A 27,523-nucleotide genomic window follows, 5' to 3' on the forward strand; every position below is an offset into this window, starting at 1 on the left:
CACAGGCCGGGCCCTCCGGGGGCTCCGTGCCGCGGCCGAGCACGGCCCGCCCGCCCGGCGACCTTGCGGCCCGCGGGAAGGGCGCAGGCAGCCGGTGACCTTCAGCGGGGCCTGCCCGGCTCGGGCCGCGCCGCCCGGCGCCGTGCCAAGCCCAGTCCAGCCGAGCAGGCAGCCCGCTGCCCCGCCCGGTGCGGGGCCGGCCCGGGGCGGTGCGGGGCCGGCCCGCGGCCCTGCTCGGCGGGGCGCTCGGAGGGGGGCTCGGCCCCTTTAAGGCGCCGCGGCGGGCGGGGTTGGCCCCAGCCGCGCTCCGTAGCGGCGGGGCCGCCGCACCACGTGGGCCGAGCTGTCCTTCGCGGCGGGCGGGCGGGCGCGGCCCATGGTGATCAGAGCGGACGAGATGCCGCCGGCCGCCGTGCCGGCCGCCGCGCAGGGCGGCGAGCAGCAGGACCCGGCACCGTGCGCCAGGAGGCCGGCGGACACGCAGCAGCAGCGCCCCGGTAAGGAGGCACCAGGGCTTGCGGCGGGAGTGCGGGCCGGGCCCGGCGGGAGCGCGGCCTGGCGGGGCCGGGGTGCCCGTCCCGGGATGCCCGTCCCGGCGGTCTGGACCCGCCTTCCCCCTCGTGGCGCCGGGGCCCGCCGGGGAGGTTGCGGGGGAGCGGGGACGTTGGGTCTGGGGGATCGGCGGGGACCGAGACGCTTCTGTCAGCTGCAGCTGCTCGTCCCGCCGGGGACACCTCTGCGGAGCGGCCCGGGCCCGGCTCGCCTGCCCCGCTGCGGGACCGATCTCCCAGTCCCCTTCCCGAGGGAACCCGTTTCTGATGGCACAGCCGTGCCGGGGCCCGGCGCCCGCTCCGCGGCTCGGAGAGGCTCCGCGCAGCCCCCGCCGGGCCGCCGCGTTCCCGGGGAGGCGCCGGTTGTCGGTCCCGGAGGCCGCGGCGCCCGCAGCGGGGCCGGGACGCGTGATTCCCGCGGCTTATCCGCGTCCCGGTGAGGCCGAACCGCTGCCGAGGCCTGGGGAGGCGGCGGGGCTTGGCCGCGGCGTGCGGTGCCCCGATCCCGGCCCGGCCCGGCGGAGCGCCGGGCCCCGGTGAAGGTGACCTTCACCGGGCCGCACCACCGCGTGGCCGCGCAGGGGGGAGCGGGGCGGCCCCTCGGCGTGCGGTGGGACGGGGGAGCAGCGGGGCAGGGCCCGCCGGGGCCGGTAGTGCCGGGCAGGGGGTTACGGGGCCGCTCTGAGGCCGCTGAGCTCCCCGGGCCCCGTGGGCGCCGCCGCGGTTTGATCGCGGCCTCTCAGTTGAGGTAGATGGGAGAGGGCTGGATCCTCCTGGAAGTTTGGGATACCGGAGCTGTTGGCACGTTAGGAAATGCTCAAAAGCCAGAGGTTGAGTTTCCCTGGGAAGGGCAGGCGCTTGTTCGAGACCTCAGCTGGAAATGACATGCTTTACCTAGTTGCTTGCTGGCTGCTCGTGCCTTAAATCAGAGCCCGAGTGGCCCAGGGCAGGGACAGGGGAGCCCGGGTCCCCAGTGCCTGCTCTGGGCACCCACCCTGTGAGGCTGCCCCTGCTCTGGAGTTTGCTGAGTTTGGTGCATTGTGTCTTCAACCAGTTCTCTGTGCTGGGCACTCGGGTGCAGCCTTTTTCTCTGATCTTTAACGCACAGGAAAAAAGGGCAGAAGCAGCGTGGTCTGTGACTGGCCTTCGTCCTGGGGCACTTGTATCCTGGGAGAGGCCCGCCTCTTCCTCCCTCCCCTGATTTGAGGTGGCGAGGTGGCTTTTTGAAGTTTGTCACCTAAGGCAAAGTTCATTGGTGTTTGGTGCCGGAGCGGGTTGGACACAGTTCAAGAGAGGGGAGTGTGGGGCTGAAAGCCTCCCCCTTCCCCTGGTTTGTAAAGCAGGTGTCAGGCCTGCAGTGCCAGCAACTGGGTTAAAAAGTTACCCTGTGTAATCCCTGCCTCGCTGGGCTGGAGCTGACTGCTGGAGGAGGCAGGGAGGGGGAAACATCCTACCTGTGTTTCAGGGCTGCACGACTGCTCAGACACCTCCTGGCCCCAGGGAGGAGGGGGAGGAAGGCTCGTGTCCTGTCCAGAGCCTGGGGCTGAGGCGGTGGGAACTGCAGGGGCAGCCTGGCTGCCCCAGCACCAGCTCTGGTTCCCAGACCTTGCTTTCTGCCAGAGACAATCAGCCTGTGCTCTGGTGTAGCTGCTGCTGCCCCTGCAGTTTGCAGAGCACCCGTCCTGGGCACCCTGCATGGTGCAGAAGAGCTGCCTCTGAGTGGGTGTCTCGTGGAGGGAATACACCCCTCTGCCAGACATCAGGACCTGGGGGCTGTTTGCTCTGCCTCTAAGAGGCAAGAGGACTGTGGAGAGATTGCTTCTTGCACGCGAGACAAAACTCAGGGCCACTCTGTCCTTCTGAGTGCAGAAATGCACAAAAATGTGAACAGTTGGGTTCCTGTAATGGCTTCTGAGGGACAGCCTCTGTGTGCAGCCTTGGAGTATTTCTGTTCCTACAGTTGTCACTGCTTTAGAACAAGTCTGTCTCGTGCAAGTTCAGCAGTGCTTCTAGCTACCACAAAGTCCTCTCCAACCTTGCCTTGCCCAAAGATTTGGTATTTTCTAGCTAGGTCCCTCCATCCCTCTTCTTCCTGGCCACCCACATCTCCAGCCATGTCTTCTGTTAGAAAAGCAAGGAGAGCAGGTGTTAGTGGGAAACGGCTGTGGAGGCAAGCGGAGCTGTGCCTCGGTGACAAGGTCAGAAGGCTGAGTCTTCATCTGGGGATCTGCTACTGCTGTCTGTCGCCCGACCTTGGAGGTTCACTGGTGTTTTGGAAAGGGCTGAATTGCAGCAGTCGGGTCTTTTTCATGTGCAGTTGTAACAGGGTTCAGGGGGAGAGTTGGAGGAACATTGTGCAAGAGAAATCTGATCGCTGCCGCAAGGCTGAGAGGAGGAAAGGAGCATGATAACACAGGATCTGTGCAGCACGATGGGGGATGGGAGCACAGGGGGACCGTGTCCGGAGCGGTTCTGCCACTGAGAAAACTTCCTGCTGGAAGCTCACTGCTCTGCCTGAGCAGCCTTGCTCCTGGTTTTCCCAGCTGAAAAGTGGAAGTAGGTCAGGAACATGCACCTGGATAAATCCACCTGCAGACGCAGAACTGCCTCATGCACAGTAAAAACAGCGTTGTGTTGCAGAGTCCTGTGTTTGTCTTTGTCGTCTGTAAATGACTAAACTTGGCAGCACACCCCTCTCTTGGCACAGCTCTCCAGTGCTCGCTGTGCTTTCTTGCACTGTACTCAATTGGTTATGCTAGAAAGTTGTTAATTCTGGAAGTTTTAAAGGTCTGAAGTTCACTCATTTTTTAATTTGCATTTGAGAAGTAAAACCTGTCCACGGGGCGCTGCTTGGAGGGAGAGCAGAAGATAAAAACCAAAGCGTGGCTACTCCCACAGGGGCTGTTGCTGTCTGGAAGCAGGTCAGTTTTTACCAGAAGTATCAAGGCCATCTCAGGGCTGGTGTTTGGATCTGACCTCCCACATCTCCCATTGATGTAGCAGAGCTCACACATGCCTGTTTGCCAGTTGAGCTTTCTGTTCCATTCCACTCTTTTAATGTTGGTGGGTCTGGGATGAGTGGGTATCTGGCATTTCTTGGCAGTTCAGCATAGGGGCACCTGCAGAGCCGACAGAACGTCTCTCTTCGGGTGGGAAAATAGATCTACAGTCACGGCAGTGTCTGTCTTGGGCTCTCACTGTTTCAGTAGCTTTCTGAAACTAAGGTGTGTGCCAGAAGGAAACGTGTACTTGGAGAATTATCGACTGTTTCTTGGTATCTGCCTGAAATGCAATTCCTTCATCTGGCTCTTGAAATTTGAGAAACATGCTCTTCCTGACACAGTTGGTGCTGATCTTTGCACTTTGCCTTAGGTCCTAGTCTTTGCTCCTGCTTTCTGTGATGTTTGAGTTGCATGTGTTGGAGCAGGGTCACCCAGCCAGCTATTTTCAGGACGGAGTTTCCAGAGTTTTGGCCAGATACGAAGTTTACAAACACGTTTAAATGTAGTTCCCAGATGTGGAGAGCACGACGTGGGTAACTCAGGGTGCCAAATGCAAAGCATGAGGCATTTCAGTGGCTTGTAAGTGCCTGTGCCAGCCACTGTGGGCCCCCACAGATGCCCTGGGGGCTGCAGTGCAAAAATCTCAGGATCAATGCCTGTACAGAAAAGCCACAAACTCCTAAATAGGCTGGAATGTGGCTTGAGTTGTTTAGGTATATCCAGCCAAATTTTACTGCAGATGCACAAGAGCTAGGAATGAACAATTTCCCCCGTGGCCATCCCTGGGTGGTCAGTGCCTCGGGAGAGGTGTCCAGACCAGCCCTGGCCAGGCAGGCTGCAGCCTGGTCCCTGTGACATGCAGTGCCTGTACCTCTGCCCACAGAAGGGCTGCAACCACTTAGGTTTTAATGGCAGCAGTAGAGCAGCTCTAATGTTTCACTACGGGCCCTGGTTAAATAAGTGCTTGTTATACCTGAAGTGCTGCAAGCTCCTGGGAAGCTGTGATTCCACTGGGGAGGCAGAGGGAGGCATGTCTGTGCCATGTCCCACCTCCCCTGATGGGATGTCCTGCAGAAACCTTTCCACTGAGGCCATCTCTGGAGCTAATTTAGTCAATTTATTTACATTCATTAAACTATTTATTTTGTTTAATTTATCATTCAGCTACAATTTCATGTGCATTTGCATCCTGCACTGAAGGAGCAGCCAAAGGATTTGGAGTGGGAGAGACTTCTCTCTGATTCCTCTTCCCTGTGAAATGACCACAGGAGCGAGCCAGGGTTTCCTGCAGGGAGCTTTTGCTCTGTTTTTCAGCTGGTTCCTGCCTTTCTTCTGAGGACAGTGGGGGCTGCTCCCAGCCTTCCCAGGGCCTTCTTTAGAGAAAAGATTGTCATTCCTCTGTGTGTGTTGTGTTGGCCTTGAGCAAGTCATCCCAAGAGCTGTGCGGTCTTGGCTTTGTTCTAGGTTTGAGATTTTTGCGCTAGGGATGTGACACTTATTTTTCTTCTGCTCAGCGCAGAGTTGTGCCCCTTCATCCCCTCGGGAGACTGGCTGGGGGGTGGTCAGGGCTGCTAACCAGACATGAAGGCTTTCCCGGGCAGGTCGGTTTAGGCTGCAGCTCTTGTACACGGTGTGTTTGAAAGGTCCGGGTCTTTGCATGTGTCCCTGTGAACCAGGGTGGTGGGAGTGTGATGGCTGGGGGGGATGCTCAGGGGAGGTGGGGCACAGCCCAGTGTGCACAGAATCTCCAGCTCTGTAACCCTGCTTTGTTTGCTGGGATTTCTTAAATTAGCATGGAGAGAGGAGTGATGCTAGGGGGTTCTGTCTGTGGGTTTGTCGTTTGTTTGTGCTCCATACAGCAGAGTGGGGTGAGAAGACAGAAAATCCATCAGGGAACTACTGGCTGGTTTGCTGCCTGGCTGTTTTGTGCTGGCCTGCTTAGCATGGATGGCTGTGCGCGGGCCCCGCCGTGCCATAGTAACTGCCCTCGCCTTGTCACTCAGTGCACCTCACTTGCGCACAGGCTTGGCAGCGCTGCCGTGCCCCAGCACTCGTCCCATGCTGCACTGGTGGTCGGGATATTTATAACCCCCCCGGGCCGGGGCGATTGGGCCGGCATCCCTGGGCAAGCCTGAGGAGCCTCTTGGAGAGGTGCCTGGTTTGTGTCTGGGCGGCGGGGAGAGGAGAACTTCAGCTGCTGGGAGCTGTGCGGGGCACCGCGGATGCCGGGATGGTGTGAGCCTGGCGGGCAGGGAGAGGGCGCAGGGCGGGTGAAGGTCACTGGGAAGCGCTTCAGGAGAGCCCCGCGCCAGCTCTGGTGAGCTGAGGGTGCGCAGGACACCGCGCCGAGGCAGCTGCTGGGCCTCTGCCTCCCACCACCCTGGGGCCAAGCAGGAATCTTCTTTGGAGAAGGCGGCTGACTGCGTGAGAAGGCGAGCAGGTCTGGGCTGCGGAGGGCGAGGGCTGCTGTGTGGGAGTTTGCCTTGTGGGGACTTCAATATATGAGTGCAAACAAGAGATTTGCAAACGAAACAAACTCTTCTAATCCGGTGCTGGATGAGCCAGGCTGCGTGTGATCATGGGGAACAGCCTTTTTGCAAACTGCTGCAGGCATGTCACCGATCTGATCTTCCAGACACGCAGCTGTAACTCGCCCGATGAGAGGTCACCCCTCTTACCAAAGGCTCCCACGAGCTGCACCATCTGCCCAGAGGTGCCAGAAGCTGCCCAGTGTGCTGGGCCATATCCAGACATCATCCCCAGCGAGGTGGTGACTCGAAGCCATCAGAAATGCACCAAATACATCCGAGACCTCTCTGAGGACAAAGACGAAGAAGGAATGGTGCCAGTCTGTGGTAAGAGCTGTTTGGGACCCGGTGCCGGCACTGCTGGCCTGCTCCAGCAGGCAGAGGCATCCTGTGCAGCGTCTGCCCTTCCAGCCGACCTTGGGGAAGGGCCGGCAGGGCTGGTCGATCATGCTCAGTTGCTCGAGGCCTGCCAGAGCAGTGTGAAACTTGAGGACAGCAGCTTAGCCCACAGATCTTGTGGCCGGGAGAAGCACGTGGCAGCAGCTGACAGGGGGAATGCAGCCCCTAGAGCACGACCCACAGGCCAGGGCCACAGCGAGGGACGAGCAGCCTGGTGGTCAGACACAGCCAGAGCGGGTCCAGATGGTGTAACAAAACACAGAGGTACTGCTTCCTCCCCAGGGAGCCCTGGGACACCTTCCTCTGCTCTGCCAGCAAGTGCGGGGAAGCCCACACCAGCCCCAGGGACAGCTGTGCTGCCGTTTCCCCATGGCGAGGTGTCATCTAAGGCTCAGGACACAAGTACTGGTTTTGTGGTGACAGACCCCACTGCCCACCCCAGCACCTTTGATCCTGACTGTCAGGCACAAGCACTGCCTTCAAAGCAGCACCAGCAGAAGAAGAAGAGGAAGAAAAAGAAGCTCACACTCCTAGGTGCTGAGCGGCGTGGCGCTTTGTGTGGCCCGAGCGCCCTGTGGCCGTGCCGGGGGGGGGTGGCTGCGTGTGCCCGCGGGATGGGGCAGGACGGAGGAGAGGGGAGGCCAGGTGACATTTTAACTTCATGGCAGAAGAAAAAAGAGGAATGAGGCGAGATATCCCACCCAGGGTGTGTACCACAGAGGGACCTGTTTGTACCTTGGCCCTGTCAGCAAAACAAACATGAGGGAGTTTTGCTTGGTTTTTTTCCTTAATTCACAAGGCAAATCCTCTTGTTTGTGGCTGAAAATGTGGTTCTTGTACAGGATGGGAGCAGATCTGCCAGGCCTGGCCTGCAGTGGCATGGACAGGAGTGTGGGGCAGGCAGGGGCTGAGCAGCATTTGCTCAGAGCCTTTGCCATCCTGCAGCCACACAGGAAAGCATCTTGCTTTCCTTCTCTCCTGCTTCTCCAGGCTCTGGCATAGCATGGCTGCAGTCCATGCCAGTCCTTCCAATATGGCACTAAATGGTAACTCAGAGTGGCTTCTGTCCTTGCTAGCATAGTCTCTTTTTAACCTCACAATCTAAGAAAAAAAATTAGTCACTGACTTTGGTTAAGAAGGTTTGTTTGCTAACTAATACTTGCCCTGATCTATGCTGTCTGCAGCCATTAATATTGAGGTTCACCCTCTTTGGTGGTGGGGTCCTGCCTGATCAGGCTGACAAAGTGCCTGCCACCTCTGCAGACTCACTGTAAGTAGTGATTGAACAGGCCCTGTCACCTTGGCGTGTGTACTCTTGTCCAGGTGCAAAGAGGAAACTTAATCCTTACACTGATGCTCTCTGCCAGCTGCAAGCTGGGTCAGGCGGTTGGTTCCTCCTGGTGAGATGGTACCTGTGCCACCTCCTCCCTCCCCAGGGCTGCACTGCTCCCGTGCTCCCCGTGCTGCAGTCCTGTGGGGTTTGCTCGCCTGTGCTGTGCCCCGAGTAGCAGTGAGAACATGGTGTTGCAGCTGGGCTGGCAGCCAGCAGAGCCAGAGCTCAGCAGGCTCTGCTGCGCCTGCAGGTACCAGCCCTGGGCCCAGAGGAGGAGGGTCCTTGCTGGGATGCTGGCATGTCCCTGGAGCTCCGTTTCCTGCAGGGAGAGCACACAGGACAAGGCAGCATGTCCCCAGGCATGCTTGCCTGTGCTCCCATCACCTGGGCTTGAAACAAAACTCCCTGTTTTCATCAAAATATGCCCATTCTATAAAAACCCCACAGGAAAGCCCTCGCCCTAAACCAGAGGGCTAACCTGCTGGCTGGAGCTGGATCTCCTGGCATGAGAAGGTGTTGCCTCTACATGTCTCTTCTGTCACACAGGGTAGAGCTGTGCGAGCCCCAGCTTCACTCAAGTAGGGAAGGAGAGGTGGAAAGTGTGAATAAGTTGTATTTCTGCAGACAAGAAACAGTCTTCCAATTTCTGAAACGATCAGTAGTCTGAGGATCTGATAGTAGTCAAAAAAGAAGAAGTGTGGTCTTGGTTGGTAACTCTTCCTTGCTGTGTGTGGGCTTTCCAGGTCTCACTTTGCTTTGCAGCTGAAGGCGTTTGCTGTGCTCAGGACCAGCCTATGCTTGGGGTGCTGAGCTCTTGTGGGAAGCCTGTCTCCTCTGTCGGGTTAGTCCCTGTGCACTGCTTTTCTCCTCCCCACTTCCAGCTCCAAGCTGGCCAGATAATTTCTGATTGTGATGGAGGCACCTTCTCTTCTGCATTTTGCTTAGGTAAAATACATAAAGCAAAATCGCATTTACTCAGACCTGGCAGTGTCCCTGTTGGGAATGTCCTGCCAACCGTTGTTGGCAGGGCACAGGGCAGGCTGCAGGAGCATCAGGACAGGTGGCATGGCTGGGAGTGAGAGCAGGGAGACAGGAGCTGGCACATCCCTTGGGCTGCCCCTTCCACACCTCAGTGGCCAGAGGAATTCTGCTGTGTGTAAGGGGCGCCTTGAGGTTGGAATCCGACTGTGTCAGAAAAGGTCCTTGGTCATGGACATGTGGTCTTGCCCTGCCTGGGTGGGCAGGGTGAGGGTGGCTCAGGAGCCCTCATGTCTGTGGTACTGGTAGCCCCGGGTGCAGTGCTTCTGTGACAGCTTTCCCGCTCTCCCTGTCCCCAGGTGCTGAGGCTCTTAGAAGGAGCCGGCTGTGCTGGCTGGAGGGTGTGATGAGTGGCTCTCCCCAGCACTCCGGGCATGGTGTGACTTTTCTGAAATCACATCTCGGGCAGTCTTGTGTGGAGCTTTTCTTCCTCCTTTACAGCATGACTGCAGCTTGCTAGAGCTGGAGCCAGGCCTTGTCTGGCTTGCCTGTGGTGTCATCTGTCAAAGAAATTAACAGCTCGTGCTGGGGACATACGCATGGTGACAGGGAGCATGAGCAGCAGCTGCCAGGATGCTGAAGGCAACCAAGGCTGCTCAAGGTAGCTCTGCTGCTTCTGGAACAGGTGTGTTGTCCTTGTGTTTCTTGTTCTTTCACCACATCCTAATTCAGCCTTGACATTTGTCTCTGAGGCAGGTTTGCTGTTGGCAGTCATAGTCTGACGCAGGAGCGTGACCCTCTGGGGACATTTCAGCAGGGCTTGGTGCTGTAGCCTTGTATTGTGCTTCAGAGGAGTGCAAGGGGATAGAGTGTTTCCAACCCAGAGAGGCTGTTGAGTCTCCTTCTCTGGAGACATTCCAAACCCATCTGGACATGTTCCTGTGGGATCTGTTATGGTGATCTTGCTCTGGCAGCAGGGTTGGACTAGATGATCTTCAGAGGTCCCTTCCAACTGCAACCACTCTGTGACAAAGAGCCTGGTTTGGTGGTTGTAGGCTGCTGTAGGAGACCTGTAGCTTCCTAGATCTTATCTACTCCCTGACACTGCCTTACTGGAAAAGGAAATGCTCCACTGGAGCAGTGAAGTAGGTGCCGAGAGCTCCCATCCCTCTGACATGTCTGTCTAAATGAGCATTTGAAATGTCATCACCTTTTTCTTGAATATAATTGCCTAGGCAAAGCCTCGCCCTGGCACCGTGGGATCTCAGCAAAGTATTTGGGAAGTGCAGAGGGTGGCCGGGTGCGGGCAGGGCCGTGGGAGCCGTGTGTGCCTGCGGAGGAGCCCAGCTGCCTCTGCCGTCTGCTCCCCTCCCTTCTCCTGGCTGAGCTGTGCCCTGCCGGGTCTGTCAGGAGCTGTGCAACATGTTGGTGCAGAGGTTACAGCTGCCTCTGGGCCACAGAGCACCACACCCCCATTTCTTTTAATTAAGAGGCTTCATAAGACTAAGCTGAATGTTGTACACTGACCCATCCTTCCTGCTTTCCTTCCCTGCCCTCTCCGCACGCGGTTTGTGGAAGATGCAAACCCCGCAGGCAAGCAGAGCGCCTTAATTACGCTGTGAGGAGAAGGGCCTGGCACACCTATCTCTAGTAAACACCAAGTGCAGAGTAAAATGCTTCCTGCCTCTTAACCCCTGGTTCTCTTGGGTTGGCCAGAGGGCTGTGGTCTCTCCGATCTGGTCTCTCCAGCCCCTGGGAGAGGACAGTCCGTTTGCTCAGACTCAACCCCTCTCTTCCCGCCCAGAGCACCCGGGGGTGGCACTGATGAACGGCAGCGGCCCGCACGGCGAGAAGGACGCCAGGCAGAACGGCCACGAAGAGACTGACCCAGGAGAAGATGGGAACGACCAGGAGGTCATCGTCATACAGGACACAGGATTTACTGTCAAGATCTGTGCTCCAGGGATAGAGCCCTTTTCCCTGCAGGTACCTCTCTTCACTGGCTGGGGAGGGGGACAGAGGCGGGAGGCGTTGGAGCCAGGGCACATGCAGCCTTGTCCCTTCAGCCAACCAGGCAAGGATGGGGAGAGGGGACTGTGCCCAGGAAGGCCCCTGTTGCCCCCATGGCCTAGACAGTACCTTCAGGCAGGTCACAGCTCCCTGACTTGTCCAGCCTCTGGAGGGAGGATTAGCTGAGGTGTGGCTCCTGCTGTCCAGGAGCAGAGGAGCTCAGGCGTGGAGCTGAGCACGGGAAATGGCTGTTCTAGGGGAAAGATGTGGAAACATGATTTCTGGGTCTGATTCACAGGCAACAAAAATCCCTTGCTTGCCCAGCGGCTGTGACGTGACGCTCCCTGGGGCCCACCTGGGTTTGGAACAGCAACAGACACTAGCACAGCTCAGGGAGCTCAAGCACCAGTCTGGAGATCAAGGGAACAATGCAGCCTCTGCTCCTGCTGTGCACAGAGAGCTCTGCTCTGCATGTGTCATGGGGACAGTGACATGTGCTGCCAGCTCAGGACAGGCATTGGCATGCCTAGCTGATAGTCTGACTTAGCTCCATACTCCACCAAAACCATTTGAATGAAGTCTCTCTTAATTGCGGGGAGGAGCATCTGGAGACTAAACCCAGTGGGAGGCCTTACCTCCCCAAGACCAAAAGGGAGGGCAGTGAAATTCCCTCCCCTGTGGAACTAGCTGTATCTCAGCCTAGCTTTTTTCTCCCTTATATCCCCTTGGCTGTTAGTTTTAATAGGCTAATAATAGTAGGCCAGGTTGTTTACAACAGCTTATGTAAACTACCCTGAGTCCTTCTGGCTGGAGCCAGTGTTGTAGAGCAGGGGCAGGGGGGCAGGAGCAGCCCTGGTGCCTGGGCTGGGGTGATTTCTGGCCTCGCAGGAGCCACAGTTGCAGATGGCCTTGTCTGGAGGGGTGGCACTGGCACAGATGTGCCACACCACCCTGTGGGGACTGTGGCAGGGGGGAAATGGTCAGTTTTCCATGGGCAGCGCTCAGATCCTCACCACAAATGTGCCATGTGAATGGTTAAGGGAAGAGCCCCCACTGTTCTCCATCACCTTCTGTTCCTTTGTCCTGTACCAAGTGTTTGGCACAGCACCAGCTGTGACACCTCTGGGTGTCAAGCCCTGTGGGATGGAGCTGGGGTGGCCAACCCTGCCAGAGGTGGCAGTGCCCTTCAGCAGGGACAGGAGGGAGAGCTAGAGTCAGCCTTTCCGGGCCTGGAGAGGTACCAGAGGTGTTGGATTCTGCAGCAGAGGGACAAAGTTTGGCAAGAACACACTTGAGGACTAATAACTGTCTGGGTTGTTCCCTTCCTAAGGTCTCTCCTCAAGAGATGGTGCAAGAGATCCACCAAGTTTTGATGGACCGTGAGGATACCTGCCACCGGACTTGCTTCTCCCTGCAGCTGGATGGCAACGTCCTCGATAACTTTGCTGAGCTCAAAACGATTGAAGGACTGCAGGAGGGCTCGCTGCTGAAGGTGGTGGAAGGCAAGTTTCTTCAGACTTCGGGAGGGAATAAGTGAGAATTTTCACAGGGAGTGGTCTTGGCCACTTGGCAGCCCTTTCCTGTGGTTCCTTTGTGAGACCTGTGTGCCAGAGGAGTAAGCAACTCTCTAATTCCAGTTTCTTTCCTCCCTCTTTGCTCATCAGAGCCGTACACAGTGCGAGAAGCCAGGATACACGTGCGTCACATTCGGGACCTTCTGAAGAGTCTTGACCCATCAGATGCTTTCAATGGTGTGGACTGTAATTCACTGTCCTTCCTGAGTGTCTTCACTGAAGGAGACTTAGGAGGTATGGGGCAAAAGGGCTTCTCTGGTATGGTCAGTGTTTTCTTTCCCCTGACTCCTTGCTTCGTTAAAATGCATCGTAAGGATCAGCTGCTCCAGGTCATTCTGAAGTGCTGAGAACACTGGGAGCACTTCTGCATTCCTCCTTCAGTAGTTACTGGAGGAGGGAATGCTGAGTTTTTCAACACTGACTTTCTATCTCTGTACATTCTAGACAGTGGAAAACGGAAGAAGAAAGGTACTGAAATGGATCAAATTGACTGCACCCCTCCTGAACATATCCTGCCAGGTAGCAAAGAGAGACCCCTGTGTGCCCTCCAGCCCCAGAACAGAGACTGGAAGGTAGAGTCATTACAACAGCTATCCACACATTCCTTGCAGCAAACCAGTGTTCAGGGATTGAAAGCTGCACTGAAGTGGACTTTGGGATTTGCTCTGCTTGATGCCTAATGAGTGCTGGAATGGCACTGCTTAGGCAAAAGCATAAAGTCCAAGAGCTTGTCTGCAAGACACTGGACACCCAGTCTGGACATCCACAGAGTGTAAAATTGCCAGTCCTGTTGGGAGGGGTGGCAGGGAAGGGAGAACTGCATTTCTCTGCTATGTCCTAGAGGCAGGATCTGCAGATGGCTACAAATTACCCTTTGCTTTGCCATACCCTCCCACTTGGCTTCTGGTTTAGAAGCTGCCATTTGAAAACCAGTACAGCAAGAAATCCATGCCTGGTGCAGCCCAAAGGCCCAGGGTGTCTGTTTTTGCCTGTGTCTTACGGTGTGAAAGGCAGCAAACTGAGGCAAAGCAGTGGACTGCCAGTGGCTGCAGGAAGGTGCTGCTCTTGAGACCGGGTTCTTTTTTCTGAGCTGTTTCTGGAACAAGCGAGTGTGGCAGGCAGAAGGAATCTGGCGTGTGCGTGGAATGGCTCTGTAACTCGGGGGAATCAATTCCTGCTGACAGGAGCTGCTTCTGTTGTGTTCCTCTGTAGCCTTTGCAGTGCCTGAAGGTGCTGACGATGAGCAGCTGGAACCCCCCTCCCGGGAACCGGAAGATGCACGGTGACCTCATGTACCTGTACGTCATCACGGTGGAGGACCGGCACGTCAGCATCACCGCCTCCACCCGGGGCTTCTACCTGAACCAGTGAGTAACAAGGTTCCCCCTGTCCTGCCCTGCAGCAAGGAGTTTTCTGTAGCCAACTGAAAAAGAACCCACAACAAACACCTGTTGTTTTGGGTGGTTTTTTGGGTGGAAAGTGGCCTGTTTCCATTGGCTGCTCGCAGGGGTTTGAAGGAGTTGCTCTACTGGATTGGGCTGTTCAGTTATGCTGGGTACCATTTCTCTGCCGTGGATAAATGCCTGGTGCTTTAGGGAAAGTTTAAACTTCCCATAATGTCATCAGCTAATTAGAGCATTTTGAGTTGGGAGGGAATTCCTTCCTGACCATTGCAACTATCTCATTTTGCCCTAGAGCAAAAGCACAGCCTGTCAGAACTTTTCAACCTGGGCAGAGTTTTGGGTAGGTTTATTTTTTTTTTCAAGTAGTGACTCTGAGACTGTGAGAGTGGCTGTGCTGTGCCTGTGGAGCAGCTGTGCTGAGGGAGGCACAGGGTCCGTCCAGCCCTGTAACAGAGATCTGTAGAGTTGAGGGTGAGCAGTAGAGAACTTGAGAGCAGCAAACCTGCTGTACGTGAGCAACCATCAGCACAGGAACATCTCTGGGTGGCCTTGATCCTGCCATCCAGATAATTGCCTGGGCAACCATAACTGCATGTTTGAAATACAAGGTTATAATTCACAGAAGGAGAATGAAGCTAGCTGAAGAGAAGGAGAGCTTAAAACATAGAAGATAAAATTCAAGCACATTTCCACCTCTGTCTCTTCATGGAAGAAATTATTTGTTGTCCACTATTTCCCCAGAGCTGTAAAATAAGTGTTTATAGTAATGAGTCTGAGGGAGCACATCTGAGTGCAGGTCCCAGGAGACCAAGTGGCACAATGAACATGAACCAAGTGGCCTTTTTGAGTTTGGCAAAATGTGGCCTGGAGAGCAGGACCTGTCGGTGTGCTCCTGGCAGCTCTCCAGCCAGGAGACTCTGTATCTGGGGAAGACACCAGCTGCTTGGTGTAACTGGTGCCATTGCTGTTGGGTTCTCTGGTAAGCGAAGGCCTTCTGGTGTGTTGGGGAAGCTCTGTGAAATCAGCCCTTGTGCCCTGAGGACACACTGTGCTGGCCTTCCATAGGTGGGATCTCATGCATGTACTGCCTTCCCAGGGCGTGGGAGGCCTCAGGTATGATGGCCACATGTGACTTTGTTTCTTTTTTCTCTTGCAGGTCTACTGCATACAACTTCAATCCCAAACCTGCAAACCCCAGCTTTCTCAGTCATTCCTTGGTGGAACTACTTAACCAGATCAGCCCTACCTTCAAAAAAAACTTCTCTGCTCTGCAGAAGAAACGGTAGCAGCACTTTTTCCTCTCTAGTTGCCTTGAGTGGTCTGGTGTGAAGCTGCCTGGGGAGGCTCAGTGAGGTGGCTTCTTCTGGGGGAGCTGGATGCCACTCTTGACAAAGCAAGGATTGCCCTGCTGGCCTGGGCTCACAAGAGCAGTGGGGTGGTTGGGACACACCAGTCTCTGCAGCAAGGACCACAGAACACCTGACTCAGCACCATGGCAGCAGCCTGGGGTAACTGGCTTTCCCAGGCTTGGAACACGGAGCTGGAGCCGAGGTGACTTCTCTGGGGCTGTTCAGCACGGCAGTGCCTGAGGCCAGAGGAGCCCAGAGTCCTCATCCTTGTCTGCTGGGGGTTTCTCTTGGCTGCAGCTCCCAGATGACTCTTGCTCACAGCATGTAGATTTATGGATTTTGGCTCTGCCTAAAGCAGAGGGTGGCGACAGCTTCCCATTGCCATGGCAGTATGGCCACATGCTGCAGCAGCAACTGGGCTGCTACCTGGCCATTAACATGGCTGTGCTTGTTAATTTTTTTCTAATTTCCTCTAGGTCCTATAATAATAATAAAACAATAATGCATTGTTTCATTCTCCTGTCCTTGCTGCAGGGACCATTTATTCTGCTCCAGGACAGTGGGTCCTGTGCAAAAGCCTGTCATTCTTTAGAGTCCACTTAATGAACTGCCTCAGCTCAGCAGGGTGCAAATTGACAGGCACATTGTGTGGCTTTCAAGAGCTCTGCTTCTGCTCTCATTAAGAAGATGAAAGTGACACTAGACAAGGGCTGGAAATCAGCAGCAGGCTCCAGCCACCACTGTGACTATCTGGCCATTTAAAAATGATTATACTGTTTTGTTTCTTGGGCCAGAAGTAAATACAGATGAGACTCCAGTACCTGCTGAGAGCAGATAGATCACACGGGGCTGTTTGGTACCACTTGCTTTTCCAGTTCCTCGGGGGTGCTGTGGGCAGGTTTCACAGCACAGCCCCTAGGGACCCCTGTGAGCACCAAGGGCAGCCTGAGGGGTGGGAGGGGACATCCTTTGGAGGCAGAGTGTGGTGGGGATCTCGGGGGATACAACTGGGAATAAAATGTGGGGATAAGAGATGGGGAGAGCCCAGGTCCTTCTCCAGGCTGCTGCTGAGAGATGCTGCCTGTGCCAGTCATCATGGAGTCTATAGTCCTTGTGAAGTGGAATTCACTGCTGCCCCTGAGGCCTCGTCTTGTTCTGTTGTTTGTCAGAAGCTGATGTTGCAGCAGAAGGAAAATTCTCTTAGAATAGGAAGAAATCTTCATTTGGAAGATGTCTAATTGTTTTCTCTCCCAAACTAGGGTTCAGAGACACCCTTTTGAAAGGATAGCCACTCCTTTCCAAGTGTACAGCTGGACGGCTCCGCAAGTGGAACATGCCATGGACTGTGTCCGGGCAGAAGACGCTTACACTTCTCGACTGGGCTACGAAGAGCACATCCCTGGACAGGTATTGGTCTGGCTCTGCCCCAGAGCCCTGCCAGGAGCTTGGCTACTACCTCTTCTCAAGCAGACCTCTGATGTTTGTGGGAGTCCTTGTTCTTCACAGAGCCCCCTTGACTATAGGGGCTGGGCTGCCCGGCTGCAGCTCCCTGAGCACATAAAGGTCTGAGGGGAGCAGCCTCTGCTCAGGTGTTTATAAATCCTGTGTCCCTGCTCTGAGGAGCACATGGCAGGGAAGGCAGAGCACCCCCCTCCCTGCCAGTCAGGTAGCTGCTCTTGTGTCTCTAAGAAAACTGTTCCAGGTGCTCCAGTTGCAGCTTTGCAGCACAAAGCCTTGCAGGCTATGAGCAGTGCAGGGCTGTAACTGCTGCCCCTGGGCTGCTGGTCTGTGGTGTGAGCACATCAGTGTGCTGGCTGATGAAACCTGCACCGTGCTCCTCCAGAGCCAGTGGCATTGCTACGCATCACCTGGGCTAATGCAAGATCTGACCCAAACTGCTGTTGAATAAATTCCAGTTAAAAGGTGTGTTTATTCCTGCTGCTAATTCACTTCCTTTGATCTCTATGGCAGCCTAAATTCTTGCCCCTTCCCCTTCCCTCTCTCACGAATGCCTTGTAAAGCAGAAACACAGAGTTGTGAGTCCCTTCCTGCACAATGCATTGCTTCCCACAAGGCTTTGACTCTTTCAGACCAGAGACTGGAACGAGGAGCTGCAGACCACACGAGAGCTGCCACGCAAGAACCTGCCTGAGAGGCTGCTGAGGGAACGAGCCATTTTCAAGGTAACTTGGGGCTGTGCAGGCACCTCCTCACATAGCCCCTTCTTTGCTGCCTCTGCTGTGCCTGGAGGCTTCACGTGGACCACCCTTTAAAAGCTGCCAGAGGAGAATCCCTAATTGTAAGCTAAAGGGTCATGTTCTTTCCAGATGTCTGCCCTCTGCTCCCAGTCCCATGGGGAAGGGTTGTGCCCCTGGCCCTGTCTCTCCCTGCTGACCTGAGGCAGCTGCCTCCTGCTCCTCTGCTGATCTGTCTGATCCAGTCCTCCAAGTGGGTGAGAGGAACAGGGACACTCTTATCCCTAAGCTCTTCTCTGCTGAGAGCTAATGAGACTGAGCCATGCTAATCCCGTATGTTCTGGCTGCTGGAACTTGTACCCAAGGCACTAGCCAGGCTCTCAAAAGTGAGCTGCCTGCTGGAAGGCCATCAAGAGGAGAGGAGGGAAGGAATAATGTGAAGGGAGCTTTTGAGAGCAAGGTGCTGGGAGGGTGGGAGCCCTTCCTTACCCAGCTTTCTCTTTACATGCCTCTAGGTTCACAGTGACTTCACTGCAGCAGCCACAAGAGGAGCCATGGCTGTCATTGATGGCAACGTTATGGCCATCAACCCCAGTGAGGAGACCAAGATGCAGATGTTCATCTGGAACAACATTTTCTTCAGCCTGGGCTTTGACGTCCGTGACCACTACAAAGACTTTGGGGGAGATGTTGCTGCTTATGTAGCTCCTACCAATGATCTGAACGGTGTGCGGACCTACAATGCTGTGGATGTGGAAGGGCTGTACACGCTGGGGACTGTGGTGGTGGATTACAGAGGTTACAGGGTGACAGCTCAGTCCATTATTCCTGGCATCTTGGAACGGGAGCAGGAACAGAGCGTCATCTATGGGTCAATAGACTTTGGCAAGACAGTTGTCTCACACCCCAAGTATCTGGAGCTGCTGGAGAAGACCAGCAGGCCACTAAAGATCCAGAAGCACAGAGTCCTCAATGACAAGAACGAGGAGGTGGAGCTGTGCTCCTCGGTGGAGTGCAAAGGCATTATTGGCAACGATGGGCGTCACTACATCCTGGACCTGCTCCGCACGTTCCCTCCAGATCTAAACTTCCTGCCTGTTGAAGGGGAGGAGATGCCAGAGGAATGTAAGAAAATGGGGTTCCCCAAGCAGCACAGACACAAACTTTGCTGTCTCCGGCAAGAGCTTGTTGATGCCTTTGTAGAACACAGGTGAGCTGAGCTCCCCCTTCCTGCACCTGCAGCCAGTGACAGTCCAGGTCAGGACCGTGCTGCGCTGTCCCAGGAACATCACAACAGAACTCCCAGAAGTGGGCAGCTAATTTCCCCATTGCTTGGCCCTGCAGGTGCAATTATAGAAACTCAGTTAACGAGAAGTGAAAATAGTAGGGATTCTGACAGGGTTTCAAGGAGCCATAGAAAGAGGTGGTTTGCTTTTTAATCTCCAGGTCTCTTTTTGTTGTTTTCTGTCCAAACATTTGGAAGTTCTTCTTTCCCTGCAGGTATCCTGTGCACCTGATGGCTAGGGAATGGGAAGGATTTATGCTTCTTTCTAAGGCTCTCAAGATGCCTTGTATGCTACCTTGTTTTCCTAGAGGCTGAAGGAAGTTCCCAATGGGAACTGCTGCAGGCCCTTTTATGGTGGGATGTGTTGGCGTTGGGGCTGGCTCGGTGCAGGCGAGGAGGTGGGAGCTCTGGGAGCAAGACAAGGCAAAGTCGTGTGGTGCTGATGTCGACATTCCCACTTCCCATGTGAAGTGCTGCAGGTGCTTTGCCACCACAGATGGCCAGAGCTGCTGCCTTGCCTGCCAGGAGGACCAGCCCTCCCATTGCTGTCTGCTGAGCAACCAGTTCTGCAGCCAGGGCCTGCCTGGCACTGTGTGCCTGCAGGCAGGCTCTGCTGTCCCTGGGAGAGCTTCCAGACCAGCAGCCTGCAGGACCGTGGCTGTAGGGTGCTGCTGCTCTTCCTTGGCCGGCAGAGGCTGGGCCTCTCCCTGCTGAGGTCTTCTGGCAAAGCTGCCACTGGTTTGTGTCTGACTCGTCCTGTGCCTCTGGCAGCCAGAGCCTTCCTGAGCTGCCTGCTGTGCTGCGAGTGGGAAGCCATTTGTAACCACTGCAAGAGATTGGTTTCCTATCATGATGGGTAATGAAAATCCACTTGGTTTTGCTTCTTGTCACAAACTGATGTGCCCTTGGAAAAGCTCATGGGAAGAGGGTCTACATCCTGCCTTCCCACAGGGGAAACCGTACAGTCTGTGATGCTAACATGGTGAGGTTTGTCCTTGCAGAGCAGTGGCTATCCTCTTGGAGTGTCCTGCTGTGCTGAATTCTGCTTTTCCTTTCCCATAGGTACCTGTTATTCATGAAGCTGGCTGCACTGCAGCTGATGCAGCAGAAAGCCAACAAACAGGAGAGCTCAGGAGCGCTGGAAAATGGCGCCTCTCCGGAGAACGGCGCTGCAGACAGTGAGAAGTCTGAGTCAGAGGATGGTAAAATAGATGATAACGTGACTGGACTTGATCAGGTGAAGGAGCTCGCTGAGACCATTGCATCTGATGATGGAGCAGGTACTTCATTCTCAGCAGCAGCAGCCCAGGCTGCCTGCCTGGGCTCGGGGCTGTGTCACTGGCAGGAGCTGTGCCAGGCTGGGGGGTCGAGGTGATGGTTTGATGTCAACCAGGACCAGCACTGGCTGCTCTTCTCAATATGGTCTTCACACAGCAATGAACTAACTGATGGTCCTGGAAGCTGGTGGGGCAGGGGAGTGAGTGTTTCTGGCTGCAGGAAGCCCATCAGCCCTGCTGCAGGGGCCAGGGCCTGGCCAGCAAGTGGGGCTGGGGCAGGGCTGGGTTTGGGAATCCCAGGCTTGGATTTCTGAGTATCAGTGGTTGAGTGGTGGAGAGGTCCATGGGTTTTCTGGGTCATCTTATGTGCTCTTGTTCAGACTTTGCATTTTGCAGCTATCTTCCTTTGCAAATATCTTATAATTGATTGGTTTTATAATGGCTTTCTGCAGAATGCACCATTGTTGCTGCTTTTAGTTATAAAACTTTTAATAGCTGGGCTTGTCATTTTCTGAAATCCACATTAATTTTATTCTGTCTTTCTTCCTGCTCCAGTGGATCCCAAAAGCAGAGAAGTGATTCGAAACGCCTGCAAGGCTGTAGGCTCCATTAGTAACACCTCATTTGATATCCGGTTTAACCCAGATATTTTCTCACCAGGTATGTGTACAAAGAGCTGGGTTTAGTCCTTCAGAGCATGACTGTGTCTAGCCAGATAAAGACAAAAACTAGCTGGCTTTTGGCAGGCTGGGCATGGTGCAGAATCCCCCATGAAGCACAGGGATGCAGAGGAAGTGTAATTGATTGCCCTGCTCCAGCTCCCAGTGCCGCCAGCGAGCTGTCTCCCGCCGCTGCGCTCGGGGGAGGTCTGCAGGTTGCTGCCAAGAATCTTCGTGCCATTCTCCAGCATCCCAGCTGCTAGACCACATGAAAAGAAGGAGAGGGAGGGGAAAAAATATTAAGTTTTATTCTAATATAGCAGTTTACACAGAAAACAACAGATGTTGGATCCTCAGTGAAGGGCAGGGTTTGTTTTAGTAACACGATGGTAAGCAGGTCACAGCGCCCTTTCCAACACACACATCAGTTGCAGGCATTGTCAGCAGCTTTCCATGGCTGGAATCAGTGGGTTTTATTTGGAATCACAGAAGAAGCTCCCAGGGTGTTTATGGGGGTGAATACTGAGGCTGTATGCGTGCAAATTGCAAGGGAATGGCCACATAGTTGAATTTAGCTTGGAATAAATGTGTCAGAAGGAGCATGTGTTTTGAAACACCCAAGCATCTTCCGAGGCTGGTAAGGATTAGTGCTTTGGCACCAGCTTTGCAGCTAGAACTTAAAACCTTATTTTAATTTTGGTGTCCAGAAGGCCCTGAGCTTCTGGCACTCAGTGTTTGCTGGCCCATCTGCTGAAATGTTCCCACTCCAGTCTAGCCAGCTGACTCTTGCACTGGCAGCATGCACAGCACTTCACAATAGAGTGGGGACAGATAAAGGGCAGAACTTGGGCTTTCAAAAGCTGAATTAATGAATGAGTGGGCAAGAGATTACAGTCACTAACCAAGCAGAGCAGCTAATGCTCTTTCCATCAACACATGGTAGAATAGATGAGTTTTTGAAGACACATCTTGAATTCCAGGGAGACAGAACCACTTTAACTGTTATCTTCTCTTATTATATGCTTTCTGCGTATGTCTTGTTTCTTCTTTTGAGTTGATGTGGTTTATGTTGTTCTCTTTTCCTCTCCAAGGTGTTCGTTTTCCCGAATCTAGCAAAGAGGAGGTGCAGGATCAGAAGCAGTTGCTGAAGGATGCTGCTGCGTTCTTGCTGTCATGTCAGATTCCAGGTTTGGTAAGGACTGGAGGACAGCAGGAATGTCTCACTCTGAGCAAGCACTGAGGGAGCAGTGTCACCTGCTAAGCAATCACTATGTTCCCTGGGCAGCCCAGGTCTGGCACTGGTGGTGATCTGTGGAGAACAGTGCAAGCACCAGTGGTGCAAGTGCAGAGGGGTTTTCCTTATCCCATCTTGCATCGTGGCACAATTTTCTCACCTCAAGCCAACAAAGAATTTTTGGCACTAGTAATTAACAGCTATTGCAAAAAGTTTGGGACAATAAAGACCACGTAAGTCATGCTCCCTTGCCCTTGGCAACCTGCACAGCTTCTTGTATTATCTGACCCTGAAGGTGACTCAGTTGGTGACTAATAATTTGGAGTGAACTGTGAAATTGTTCTTGCTAGTATCTAATGTAAAAAGTCCCTCTGTAAGCCTTAAGTAGTTTGGATGCTGATTAAGAAACACCAGCTCTTCCCTTCTCCAGACTCTAAATCTGCTGCTAATGCGGATGTAGGAGCAGGTCCTGTAACTGGCAGGGGGAACTGATGATCTCCACTCCTAGAGGCTCAGGAGTTGTTGGACTTTTGTAGAAGGGGATTCTCCTTGTTGGAAGGTTTCTGAACTCTAAATCTTGTAGCTTTGTAGTCAGCATAACCTTTAAGACAGTTGATACACTAGTGTCTAAACCCAGAATTCTGCACAAGCACATGGGGTGAGCAAGAGGCTGCCGGGCAGGGCCCCGAGCGCTGCGCTCCCTGACCTGTGCCAGTGGCTCCTTATCAGCACTGCAACACAACTGAGAATGCAAGGGCCATTCCTCCTTATCAGCTAAGTGTGCACAACTCCTTGTAGTCTTTTCATTGGAAATGTTTTTAGTTGGTGACTTCGAGGCCCTTAAACCCATTGGTTCCACAGTGTTAGTTCAACAAGCGGTGCCAAAGGGAAGTGGTTCTTACTGCCTGGACCACAGGAGTTCTCCAAGTCCCTGCTCTGCTCCTGAGCTCCTATGTGGCTGTGGGCAGGGGGCTGGAAGCTGTGTGCTGAGCTGGGAATGCTGTCACTGTCTCTGCTGCTCTCCTGGGCCACTCCAGACACTCTGATCACAGTCCTCTCTGCTGCTCCACCGGGTCCTGTTGCACCCTTGGCTCTGCTTGCACAGGGACTTGGATGAAGCCTGAGTTGTTGTCCTGCATGTTTGCTTTCAGTAACTAAAGTTCCTGTATACCCTGCAGGTCAAGGACTGCCTGGACCACACGGTGCTCCCGATGGATGGGGCCACCTTAGCAGAGGCCATGCACCAGAGGGGCATCAACATGCGTTATCTAGGCAAAGTGATCAACTTCATCACCAAGACCCCTGGCCGTGCTCAGTTGGATCACATTTTTGTAAGCATCAGGCTTGACTTCCGACTGTTGATTAAAACCACCTCTGGCATAATTTGCCCTCTATAGGTTCCAGCTTGGCTAATTGTGTAAAGATCAACAGCTTCAAAAATAGAGGAGGAGGGAGAAGGACTTAAATGGTGGATGGGGAGTTTTACTCCCAGATCCTTAATGGCTTTTGTGATGTTGAGTGTCCTTTGGTATAGAGAGTGCTTCAGGGCCTCCCAAGAGTAAAAGCAGGTAACACGGTTGGATTTTAAGCCATGTGTTTTTTAAGCCTCTGAGAACCATCAGGGCTTTGGATCAGGCTGGGAGTGTGAGCAGGGCTGGCTGTGAGCAGGCTGGGGCTGCCACAGATCCTGGAAGCAGGGTGGGAGCCGTGCGGTGCCACACGGGCTGGCTCCTGCTCACCCTGCATGGGGGTGCTCCTCCCTGGGTCTGGGGGTGTTGTCAAATGCAGAACATCCCTGCTGCTGGAGAATGTCTTCTGCATATCCTGATAAAGGCCCACTTCAAAGTGTATTTTTCATTGTTATTGCCAACTGACTTTCAGCCTCTGTTCTTTGTTCCTTTGGGTAGAAAATAGGAATCAGTGAATTGATCACTCGATCGGCTAAACACATCTTCAAGACGTACCTCCAGGTATGACCTGCAGTCTAACCTCTTGCCTTGTGTGTCCTCTCTAATGACTTTTTCCACAAATAGAGCTGTTGGAGTCTCTTCTCTCATTAGTCAGTTCACAGGGGTTGCTTAGCAACGGGAAGTACAATCTCATTAGTGCTAAAATAGGTACAGGCCTGTGTGTGAGGGAAAACAAGTTCCCACTTGAAGACAGCTTTCCCAGAGAGCAATCATTCATGCTTTTCTTCCCCAGATTCTCATTCATTATTTTGAAGGCTTTTAGAAGTGAAATCATAGCTTGTTTTCTATGTAATACCTTTTACCCTTCAATACTGTTGCTTTTGCCCTTCTAAGAATCTTTTTGATTTGCATCCTTGTAGCTGCTCGTAGGTAGCAGATCAGCACACCTGCCTGTATTCCAGTGTCAAAACCTTCCTTATGCTCCCTAGCTTCTCTGTCCCAGGTAGCAGCCCAAAATGGAACTATGCATTTGTATATATGTAGGTATATACTTAAATCTACAACATTCTGTCTGTGCTAGCTGCTCTTGCATATATTGCCTTCCTCTCCTGGAATACTTTCCTGTTTCTGGTAGGACTGGATTTGTGTGAGACTGGGGTCAGCAGTGCCTGTGTGATGGCAAGTGTCTTCCACCATTGATTTCTCTGTCTCGCTGCAGGGTGTGGAGCTGTCAGGTTTATCAGCTGCCATCAGCCACTTCCTCAATTGCTTCCTAAGTTCCTTTCCAAATCCCATTGCCCATCTTCCAGCTGATGAGCTGGTCTCCAAGAAAAAGAATAAGAAAAGGAGAAACAGGAACCTTGGAAATGCAGATAACACTGCATGGGCCAGCATGACCCCTCAGGAGCTTTGGAAGAACATTTGTTCAGAAGCAAAGAACTACTTTGATTTTAGTCTTGAATGGTAAGTAGAGCAAAGGACCCTCACTTGTGTCTGGACTCTCACCAACTCTTCCTGTTCTATGCTAGGACCTGCCCTCTTTGACTTGTTTTCTGTTTGAACAGAAGTTTGTACTCTTGGGAGTTTGACAGGCTTAAAATGGAAAGAAATCAGGCAAGGAGCAGCAGGGGAAGGGCAAATGAAATGGGAAATGAGATTAAACCTGTGAGGCAAAGGCAAATAGGAAAACCAGAGGAGGAAGGGGCACCACTCCTTGGTGGTGCAGAGGGGAGCAGAAGGCAAGAAGCTGAAGGAGTGTGGCCAAAGGTGTCTAAAGGGAACTGGTGTTCCAAAGCCAAGGACAGCTTCTGTATCTGAAACATAGATGGTGAATATGGCTGTTGGATGAGGCAGATAGTGAGTGCTGGAAGTACAGAGTTGCCCAAGAGAAAAACTATGACTGGCTGGCTACAACAGTGATCATTCCTTCACCTCAGGGCCAGGTCCCTCTTGACCAGGAGCTAAAGGCATCCAGGCTCTGCAGTGAGCTCTGAAGAGAGCACACATGGGAGCTCAGTAAAAAGTGCTGTTGTGGATCTCTGTAAGTTGTTTTTAGACCATTAGCACCTGCTGTAAAGTACAATAGGTAACTGGTTCCAGTTGGCACCCAGCTGTGCAGGGACCTGTGCTTCAGATACACCACAGTGGAGGGATGTCCTTGAGCAGAAGCAACTCACTTGAGAGCTGAAGCCTGTGTGTGCTTTTTGCAGTGAGAATGCTGACCAAGCAGCTGAAGTGTATAACCTACAGAAAATCACCCTACTTCGTGAAATCTCCCTCAAAACTGGAGTCCAAGTAAGATCCAAGTCTTCCCTTCTTCCCCATCAGGTTAAATTCTGAGAAACATAAACAGTAAGTGTAAAGTGGAGACCATGTGAGCCTGAGAAGGTCTTTGGTGTTAATGTTGGAGTTCAAGTTCCAGCCCTGAGGAAGGGGATTTCTAATCGAGTTCCCTTCTAGGTCAGATGTGCTGTGCATCTCCCTTGGAAGATGATTCAGCCTGAGTACAGTTCCTGTAGCTTGCTCTGACAAACCAAACCCTCACCTTAAGTTGGTGCACACACATCCTCCCCATCCAAAGAGAAGCACTTCTCTGGTTGAGCAGAGCAGGACCCGGGGGTTGTCCTTGCTTGGAGAGCAGGGGGTTTCCTTCGCCAGCCCTGCCTGCTGGCTCCTCCATGGGGTGTGGGAGGTTGGCTGGGTGGGCTTCCCCTGGCAGGGGCTCCAGCACTGTCCCTGTGGTGTTATTTCCCCACACACACCTGGTGGTGCAGGCCTGCACATGACCTTCCTGCAGACCTCTGGCCGCAGCTGGTGGCACTGGGGATGTTTTGACTGTGAATCCACATGCAGGGTTCAGAGCTCATTTTCCCTCTTGCCAAGCACTTGTGGAAGTGGTGACCATGGCCTCTGGTCTTTTCTGTCCCTGCAGATCCTGCTGAAGGAATACAACTTTGACAACAGGCACAAGCCCACCTTCACAGAAGAGGACATTCTCAACATCTTCCCTGTTGTGAAGCATGTGAACCCCAAAGCCTCAGATGCTTTCCACTTCTTCCAGAGCGGGCAAGCAAAGGTTCAGCAAGGTACAGACCCACCCCACCTCTGCCCTTGAGGGGCTGCTGATAAGGGGAGGAGCAGGGCGGGGGTGGCTTGGCCTGCTGCCTGCCACCCACACACCCCACCCACCCTGGCTGGGTAGACAGTCCTGGTGTACAAGACTGTCTGAAACACACACCTGCCCTGAAGTTCCCAGCAATAAACAAGGATGGATGGAGGGCAGGAATTTCTTTATCTGAGGCTTTAGTTCTTACACAAGGTAGTGACCTGTGGCCTCATAACTTGGTCTTAAACTGGAAGAGGGGAGGTTTAGGTTAGACATTAGTTCACAGCCACCATATTTCTCCAGTGGTATTGGGGGTTACTTAACATACAGATGTATATTAATAAACTCTTTTCAGGTTTCTTGAAGGAGGGCTGTGAGCTCATCAATGAAGCCTTAAATCTGTTCAACAATGTGTATGGTGCTATGCATGTAGAAATCTGTGCCTGCCTGAGGCTGCTAGCTCGGCTCAACTACATCATGGGGGATTATTCAGAGGTAAGCGAGGGCTTGGGTAGGGTCTTGTGAGTCCCCTCATTCCTTCCCCATGCTTGCTCAAGTGCACAGCACTGTGTGACTTGCTCTTGGGTCTTCTGTTTAGGCCTTAAGTAATCAGCAGAAAGCGGTGCTAATGAGCGAGAGGGTCCTGGGTATTGAACATCCCAACACGATTCAAGAATACGTAAGTACGCGGTGCTGGGGGAGAAGCAGCACCTTGTGTGTCCACCTGGAGCTTGGGAGTCTTAGTTCATGTCTGAATTTAGACTGTGCAGCTGAGGAGTAAAAAGGAGAGATTAGTTTGCTTTGCAGGGTGGTCAGTGAAGCCCATTAATTCTGGGTTTCTCCCTCTGTTGCAGATGCACCTTGCTTTGTACTGCTTTGCAAACAGCCAGCTCTCTACAGCACTGAACCTGCTGTACCGTGCACGCTACCTCATGCTCCTGGTATTTGGGGAGGATCACCCAGAAATGGCACTCTTAGATGTAAGTAACCTTTCAGAGTCTAATCTCTAAGAAACCTCTTGGCCTTTAAAGTGGTCATATTGGTGGCTTAAAGTACACATGTAGGCACTGCTGCTTCCTCCCTGATTGGTGCTATTAGAAGGGAAAAAAAGCGTGTGACTCCCTAGCCAGACAGGCCAAGATGCCCTGGGACACTGGAGACATGGTTTCAAGTGCCTGTATTCCAGGGGAAAATTTCTTAATTTGTTCTGTTCTTGTTGCCCTTGCATAAA

General features: G+C 53.5%; 1 protein-coding gene across 3 annotated transcripts in view; it reads left to right on the forward strand.

Annotated features, from left to right (window-relative positions):
• Positions 1-320: 320 nt before the first annotated feature.
• CLUH (clustered mitochondria homolog) overlaps positions 321-27,523 on the forward strand; it is a 31,869-nt gene continuing 4,666 nt past the window's right edge. Inside the window, exons 1-21 of one of the 3 annotated variants that reach the window (XM_051635620.1) lie at positions 321-497; positions 10,596-10,777; positions 12,132-12,303; positions 12,466-12,609; positions 12,820-12,947; positions 13,588-13,742; positions 14,935-15,060; positions 16,387-16,534; positions 17,218-17,310; positions 17,838-18,532; positions 19,670-19,887; positions 20,440-20,544; positions 21,635-21,735; positions 22,956-23,108; positions 23,685-23,747; positions 24,406-24,650; positions 25,397-25,481; positions 26,119-26,272; positions 26,648-26,787; positions 26,891-26,971; positions 27,147-27,272. In XM_051635620.1, the coding sequence (XP_051491580.1) occupies positions 377-497; positions 10,596-10,777; positions 12,132-12,303; positions 12,466-12,609; positions 12,820-12,947; positions 13,588-13,742; positions 14,935-15,060; positions 16,387-16,534; positions 17,218-17,310; positions 17,838-18,532; positions 19,670-19,887; positions 20,440-20,544; positions 21,635-21,735; positions 22,956-23,108; positions 23,685-23,747; positions 24,406-24,650; positions 25,397-25,481; positions 26,119-26,272; positions 26,648-26,787; positions 26,891-26,971; positions 27,147-27,272 (3,435 nt within the window). In that variant the 5' untranslated portion in view covers positions 321-376. Of the gene's footprint in view, positions 498-5,845; positions 7,015-10,595; positions 10,778-12,131; positions 12,304-12,465; positions 12,610-12,819; positions 12,948-13,587; positions 13,743-14,934; positions 15,061-16,386; positions 16,535-17,217; positions 17,311-17,837; positions 18,533-19,669; positions 19,888-20,439; positions 20,545-21,634; positions 21,736-22,955; positions 23,109-23,684; positions 23,748-24,405; positions 24,651-25,396; positions 25,482-26,118; positions 26,273-26,647; positions 26,788-26,890; positions 26,972-27,146; positions 27,273-27,523 lie in introns of those variants that run through there. The other 2 variants (XM_051635618.1, XM_051635619.1) reach the window with 2 other exon arrangements.

This window comes from Apus apus, chromosome 18 (assembly GCF_020740795.1).
Source record: "Apus apus isolate bApuApu2 chromosome 18, bApuApu2.pri.cur, whole genome shotgun sequence".
In the NCBI taxonomy this organism is placed as follows: Eukaryota; Metazoa; Chordata; class Aves; order Apodiformes; family Apodidae; genus Apus; species Apus apus.